A 7,906-nucleotide genomic window follows, 5' to 3' on the forward strand; every position below is an offset into this window, starting at 1 on the left:
TCAGCAGGAGGTCTTGAAACAGCGAGCTCCATCCAAAGTTGCTCTTAACAGAGCCATACCAAGGGGCGTTTGTTTCCACAGAAGCAACATCAGTGTTCCAAACCAGCATGCTCTTTGCTGGATCCGACGTGAGAAGCATGTGTGTATCTTGGGTTTAAGTGAAAGGAAGTCTCGAAAGTAGGGTCAATCATTTGTCTAAAACTGAAAAAATCCTAAGTAAAATGCAAGATCAAGCCATAACATGCCAGTTTTGCCTTTTTTTTTTTTTAAGATTTTGAGTCAATTTTTCCAGAAGTGAATGCCAACTGTTTAACAGTATTAACTGTCACCCAGAAGACGAAAAATGATATGACTGTATGGAGTCAAGAAGTGGAGGATGAGAGAGAAATGCTGTTAGAAAATGTAAGTAGCTTGACAGTAGCATCAGCTTATTTTTGTTTGAACTTCTGTGAGCTACGTGTGTATTTTGGTTCATTTCTAGCTCTGCTAGCAATATACTGTATCACTTTTTGGAGCATTTTTGAGCTAATCTATATTTTCTTACTGATAAAATGGAAAGAACTTTTTTCCTAGCTTTGTGGCTTTTTGATTACACTGCATGAAATGTGTCCTAAAAATTAAATTCTTTATAGCAGGGTGAGTCAAAAGTACGCTAAAATGCTGTAAAATGTAAATTAATATACTACACAGTTGCCCTGTTACAGTTAAAGGGCAGCAACTATTTCCTTGCCTTATTTCAGCTTTAGTACAGCATGTTTTGTATTTCACTGCTCCCTTTTTGGGGTGTGATTGAGTTCCCAGTACAAAATCTGTCAGTGGGTGCATCCTGACTTGTACAAAAGTGGTTGCTCTGGGTTTTTTCCCATTCTCATAATGGATACAGTTAATACTTTCAGCCTGGTTATCGATTATACTTACTACATCTTCCCCATCCTCGTGAACTTTGTCTTCATGCTATGTTGCCACTAGAGGTCTCTCTGAAAACAGATTTCTTTCACCTTCTTTGGAATTTTTGGGTGTATCCCTGCAGGTGTCACTACTCCCCACCGCTGGCATTCTTTCCTTAGCACCTCAAAATACAGCGTTTCTCTATGTTATTTTGGTACAGTTTTTGTAAAACTAGTAAAAATCATCCTGTGGGATTTTCACCTGTGCAGTAAGGTCACATTTAGGTTTGAATGTAGCCTGGTAACGTCCTTTTCAGTTCTGAGTTGCAGTTGTGGCCCGTGGAAGGGTTACCACGGAAAAGGAAGCAGGAGTCTGAAGGATCACCATAAAGATTACACACAAATTAAAATTCCCTTCATTTTAGTGTGTTCTTCTCTTTGAATTATTTATGGTCTGTTAGTCTTTGGCGTTGTAATCTGGTCTAATTATATGTTAATTGGCATCTTTCTTCCTTGTGCACCTCCTTGTCAAGTCTAATATAGTCATTGCGGGGGTGTTAGGATGTTGGATGTAACCTCCTGGCCTAAAGGTTACTAACAGCAAATTCACAGGAAAATGGTCTGTTTGTTTGCTTCATAGATGGTTAGAAGTAACCTTAAAAATACTAATTTAATGTGAGAGGCTTGTGCTAAAGTAATGAGGGTTATGTACAGCCAAACCCCAATGTTTACATGAGTGAATCTCGGGTGTTTATTGACCTCACTCTGAGTGCTGAGGGGCTGCTACAGCACTGGATCAGAAGATGGGCTGTACCAGAAATGTAATGCCTAAAATGCGGTCTGTGGATGGCTTGCTTATACTTGAGATTTACAACTGAAACTTAAGTGATCAGCTGAGCCATCAAACCTCAAAATGCAGAGCAGGTTACTGTAGAGGGTAAACTTCCCTTACTTGGGGCTGTTAGGGAATTGAAGCTGAGTAACTAATATTTCTATAAATTTGAAACTTTGAGCTGCTAAGGGCATTAATTTTAGAGAACAATCCAATTTTTATCACTGAATAAAATATTATATTTGTTCTGAATGTAGAAATACTTTTTTTAATGAGATTAGGGAATTTCTTTCACACTTTGAGGGAACTACGTGAATTCTATTTGTGCTATACCCTAGCTCAGTGTTTTCAGCTGTGTAGGTTTTTATACCTGGACATGTGTTTATCAGTGCATGGATGGGTTTAGAACCATCCCGTATCTTGACTTTCGTGGATTTGTTTTTCACTCACCTTTACAGGCTTCTTCAGAAGTTTTCTATGGGCCCCTGCTGGCCCTCATAAAATGGGTTGAAAACTGCTCGTGTAGGTGATTAAAAGCACATAACTGAGGTCTCCTGTTGTTGCTGGTTTATCTGTGGAAAAAAAAAATGTGCTGTGTAACCTGTAGGTTTTGTAATTATTTTGAGCCATGTGTTTTGAGCACAGCTTTAAATCTACCTGGTTGATTTTTCTTCTGTACCTGACAAACTGATAACTGCAACTCAACACCAAAGATTGTAAAAAGAAGGGGAGGGGGAAAGCTTTATTTCTCTACTGAGCTGATGTGAAAAGTTTGCTATGAAAATAAATAGTTTGTTTTAGCTGTCTCTTCCTGGAAGGGAGGGTTTTGATGACACGTTACAGAACAGGGAATGTCTTGGCACGTTGCTTAATTGAAAATACTATTTTCAGGAACATCAGCTGGTGTCCTCTGGTGTAATTGAAACATGAGCTACAACTTTTGATTGTCAGATAGTAGGAGAGTTTGAAATCATCATTCATCCTGACCACCAGTTAATTACAACAAGAGAGCTGGTGTAAAAGTCAAGTGCTTACGGAGCTGCTTGCTGGCATGATACAAAACCACAACCTTCCTTAAAATCATTTGCAGTCCGACGTGCGTAGTGCAGGAAGAACCACGTAATACTTCCCTGTTGGTTGATAGACCTTACAGCAAAGCTATGTTTTTCATACATTTATGAAAAATATGTTTAATGCTACATTTAGTATCAAATTTGTGGAGTTTAGGTGTGATCTGTAAACTCGTGGAAATAACACAGCAATACCTGAAGTAATGGTTGACTTCTTTAAGAGGATAACAGGTATGATTGCAATCTGCATGAATAATCAAAGCAATTACCTTATTCCTTGTACAAGCTGTTAATCCATTACTGACCAGCACAAGGGACACTTATAAATCTCATGTGATTGGAGTAGCCTAATGTATGTCATTAATTCTAATCCTTTTAATATTATTAATATTTTTATTGAAAGTATGCTGAATTTCTCATTTGTTAGTAGAGGCCAGAAGAAATCTGTGCTTGTTTGTTTTCAGAGTATGATGTATGTGTTCTGATGTGTATATATATGGAACAAAAATCTCATTTGATGTCCTTCTTTCCCTTTATTTTAAGTTCATTAATGGCGCCAAGGAGATTTGCTATGCAATTTGTTCCGAAGGCTATTGGGCTGACTTCATTGATCCATCCTCAGGACTGGCAGTAAGTTGCGATGTGTGGAATGTATGAAGTCCTTACTAGCAGTGGTATTTGTGTTCTAGATGGATTAAATCCAACTTTTTCATACTGACCAAAAGCTGTTACTGTAGGATAATTCCTTTCCTAAATTAAGAGAGAACGATAACCCTCAGCCAGTTCACATACTGTGTCATTGCTGTTACTGTTTGGAGAATATTGTTCAGCAGTGCAGTTGAATTTTGGGTAACTGTAAAGTTTTATGCCCTAAAACTCTTGGTCACTGCACGGTAGGCTGGTCATGCCCTCCCAAGGTAACTTTCTAGTGCTGACACCTAACTGTGTAGGTGGAAAGTTTTAAGAAAAATCATTAACTAGTGTAAAGAGCTCTTTGTTACGTGGGAAAAATGATTAGCTTGTTCCTGTTAAACAGCATTGACATTCATGATCAGATTACACCAGTTCTCAGGAGGAGCTGACACTCTCTTACCAAGAGATCTGTGAAACATGAAGAGTCTTAAAACTTAGAAGAGAGAATTGAGAATGCTTCTGTCCAAGCATGACGGGATACGTGGCTTTGGTCTGAGAACTGATTTAAAAATGTATCATAGTTGAAGATGATCATGGCAAGGCTCAGTTTAGTGGGGTTTGATTTAAAAACACTATGGAAGGCAGTGATTTATTGTGACAATGGAGGCAAGTAGGTCTAATGGGGATGTTTATAAGGTGAACAGACAGTTGAAAGCATGTACGGAGCTTAAAAGCTTCCCAGAAATTCCATGCATGTAAGGAGTAGTTACGGATTGTTGAAAGCAAGGTCTGTATTTGGGCTGCAGTTCAGCAGTAACATCTTTAGCGATAACCTGTTCACCAGGAGTAGGCTTCTGGTCAGAAGCTTCCTCCTGAGAATAAGCAACTGAAATACCCGTTTCCAATTTACACACGTTTTTACTCCTCACAGCATCTTACTTGATGGGGGGGTCACTGAAAAGGTACCTGTCATGCTTTTGCTCTTTCACCAAAGGGTTCTATCCTTAATTCCCGTAGAAAGAGCAGAACGTTTCCAAAGCATTGAGGTGCCTTGTGTGCATGATTGATTAGACTTTCCGACACGCTGATACGCCTTCAACGCTCTGTCAGTGGCGAAGGAAAATCTTTACATAGGGGGTGGATTTCATCAGTAAAACTGTACATGGAAGTTCACACAGAGTCACAGAGCAGAAGGGGTTGGAAGGAACCTCTAGAGATCATCTAATCCAACCCCCTGCCAGAGCAGGATGCCCTGGAGTATATCACACAGGAACATGTCCAGGGGCTTTGGAAAGTCTCCAGGGAAGGAGACTCCACCACCTCCCTGGGCAGCCTGTTTCTTCCAACACAAGTAACTGCTACTTGGTGTAGATTTTGTTTTAAAAAGTTCTGACATTTTAAATGCGTTTGGAAATACTCACATGAAACGTTTTCCTTTTTTTTTTTTTTCCCCACCTAGTTTTTTGGACCTTACACAAACAACACTCTGTTTGAAACAGATGAACGCTACCGCCACTTGGGATTTTCCATTGATGATCTTGGCTGCTGCAAAGTTATTCGTCATAACATCTGGGGTACTCGTGTGTTTGTAGGGAGTATTTTCACGAATGCTGAACCCGACAGCCCTGTCATGAGAAGACTACGTGGAAATTAGCAGTCATCAGGGTTTCACAAGCTCTTACGACCTTTGCATTCTCATACTTGATCCTCTCTAAGCGTTGTCAGGAAATGCCACACGTTAAAATCCTCTTAGATAATAAAGTAGCTGTTATTTATTTTAGTCTTTGTGAATGTGTTCACCACATGTGACTTGGAATATTAATTGACAGCATTCAAACAGATAACTGTATGGTGCCACGTGGATTTTAAGCTGTGATCTTCCTTCATCTTGAATAAGTTTAAACATAGACGTACGTAGCCACGTGCATACCCTTTTCTAATATTGTCGTACCAGCCACGCTTCTTACCCAGTTTGCCTTTCAGTGTCTGACACACCTGCGCTCTTAGTATTAAAAATCCTGATGCTGCTGAAGTTTCTAGGAATTTTGCCAATTACTGGAATAATAGCAAAAGAACCCCAACCTGGAATAAGTAATAAAATTGTTCTCCCAGAATCTAGAACTTAATAAAACCAGCAGAAGTGGACGCTGGACTAATGACTCAGTCCCTGTTCTAAAATGAGAATAAGGAGAGAAGCTTTCGGTGTTCTGTTGTGTTCACTTGGCTGCTACCTCCCGAGACTCCTAAAAAGTTTAAAATTACTCCAGAATCAGTAATCTCTTCGTGTTTTGGCTCCATGTTGCTTGGGATTTTGTTTTCTCAGTGTTAGCTAAATACATAATTAGTTTATGTATGTAAATGTAATTTAAAGCTGGTTTTGTCATTTTCTTAGGTCATTAAATATATTGTGTGTTTTAAAAAAAAAAAGAGGGTAATGGGGCAATGCTTGGGTATCATCATTGTTTTCCTGTACTTGGATGCAATTTGGACTTGTCTCTGGAATTTTGAAATGCCTGCACAAAGAGCAATTATTGCAATTATCATCAATTATATAAATATTTCAACAGGAAGGTTTCGGTAAACGAGTCGCTGTCTTCCGGCATCGTAAAAACAGTCGGGTCAGTTGAAGCTACCGGAGGAAGAATAGCAGAGAAAATGGAAGGCACCTGAAACACCAACACTGGCAGCTGCCTCGCTGCAGGGACTGATACCTGATGGTAACCTCCTGGCAGTCAGTTGTCGGGGCCGCTCGTTAACACGCCAGTTCACGGAGTGACGGGAATCCTTCGGTCTTGACTCCGTCGGTGCGCAGTGCAGCGTTTATCTGGATAACGGCTGCGCCAGGTGATGCTCTGGGGGCTTTAGCTTCCCTTCAGGTAGCTAGGGACTGTCAGCCTTGTGTCCTTCTGCGATGTGAACTAACACTTTACCTGCTCTAGGTTTGTATGCTTCCGTTCCCTACTCAGGGCCTGATCCCGTTATCGCCAAAGGGGTTTTTCTTGGCTTTAATAGGTTCAGAATCGCATCCGTTACCAAGTGCCTGTATTGATCCTTGCTAATGACTGCTGCAAGCCCATACCGCTGCTGGATCATGGAGGTGGAAGCAAGGAGGACATTCCACGGGAGAAGTGGGTGCTCTCTGCTGTAAATTCACTCACCGAGCCAGCAGTTCTGAGGCTATCTTGCTCACCTACATAGTCATCGCCGTTAGCTCTAAGGTTGAAGTGTCTGGCTGTTGAGGCAAGATTTCTTCACCACTTTGTCATGGAATTTCTGCTGAGCCCAGGTTCTTGACCTTTCTACTGTCCAGGAAAGCTGTATTACTTCCAAGTCTTTTACTCAGTTATTTTTTCCTCGTCATCAAGAGGTCTGAAAAGGCTTGAGGAGCTGCAGTGTGTCGTCTGTCTGCTAAATGCTGTTATTTTGCAGAACACGAATGAGCTGATTCGGTAAGAGGGTTAGTGTCTCGCTGGAGGGCAGAGTGTGCTCGTGCACAGCCTTGAACAAATGTTCCAAAAAAATAAGGTCTGTCCAGTGGCTCATGGATACTTGGACTGTATTGGAGCCTCTTGGTGCTCTCTTCGTCAGGTGCCTTTGCTGTGCCTGCCTTCCTGTGTTTTGGGAAGGGTGGGAGCTGCCAGGCAGCTATTCAGGTTAAACTTGGGACGCGAATCCTTTCAGGTTTCATCCCGGAAAGGGCTTTCACAGTGGCTTTTCAAATGGCTTCAACACGAGGCAGAAATCTCACTGTAAATAGTGAGAGTTTTTGCCTTGACTCCACTAACCCTAACGTTTCATGCCAGAATCCAAGGGGAGGTGTTTTTCTAATTCAAACTTTCCCATACCTACTGATTCTCAGAAGAGGTGAGAACTGATCCAGTTCTATTTCCCTCGCCTCCCAAGAGCTATACTGTGTATGAATTAACTTGCTGCTGTGGGATAAAAGTTCTTGAATACAGTGTAACTACTTCTGATAATAAAAGCCAAAACAAGTGTCAGTGTTACAAAATGAATTCCTTTCTAGGGTGAAGAAACGCGTGAGAAGAGCTGTGGTATGTAAGGTGGTGTCCCCTTAGCAGCATCCTGCTCTCTGGGGAGTGCTGCCGCTCTTCGTTTAGAGAGGCTGTTCATTGCTAAGTGTTACTAATTCATTACCAAATACACCAACGTTTACTTTTTGCATTGAATTCCCCCGAACTTGTGTGTAACGCGAGCGCGGGGCTGTCTTTGCCGGGCTGTGTGCAAGGGCGCTGGTACCCACGGAGAACGTGCTTGAACGATGCACGTTTGGGAGTTCCTTGCAGCAGTCAGAAGGCCGAAGAAACGTCACAGGTGAAGTGTCTGTCCTGTAGATGCCCCGAGATACGTGGAGCTCGGGTAAATGTCTTTTCACAGAATTCCTGAGGACTCCTCAAGTTCAGACACGGCGTTTACTGGGACTGATCAGAACGTCTGCGTCGCAAACGCCAGGAAAGCTTCCCCTT

The 7,906-nt window shown here is 41.5% G+C and overlaps 1 protein-coding gene across 1 annotated transcript in view; it reads left to right on the top strand.

Moving 5' to 3' along the window:
* Nucleotides 1-5,279, top strand: part of MMADHC (methylmalonic aciduria (cobalamin deficiency) cblD type, with homocystinuria) — an 11,932-nt gene extending 6,653 nt beyond the window's left edge. The window contains exons 6-8 of the mRNA XM_010155818.1: nucleotides 272-402; nucleotides 3,333-3,419; nucleotides 4,882-5,279. Of these exons, the coding sequence (XP_010154120.1) occupies nucleotides 272-402; nucleotides 3,333-3,419; nucleotides 4,882-5,076 (413 nt within the window). The 3' untranslated portion in view covers nucleotides 5,077-5,279. The remainder of the gene's footprint in view (nucleotides 1-271; nucleotides 403-3,332; nucleotides 3,420-4,881) is intronic.
* Nucleotides 5,280-7,906: the final 2,627 nt, after the last annotated feature.

The sequence above is a fragment of the Eurypyga helias genome, unplaced genomic scaffold (genome assembly GCF_000690775.1).
Source record: "Eurypyga helias isolate BGI_N326 unplaced genomic scaffold, ASM69077v1 scaffold24797, whole genome shotgun sequence".
NCBI lineage: Eukaryota > Metazoa > Chordata > Aves > Eurypygiformes > Eurypygidae > Eurypyga > Eurypyga helias.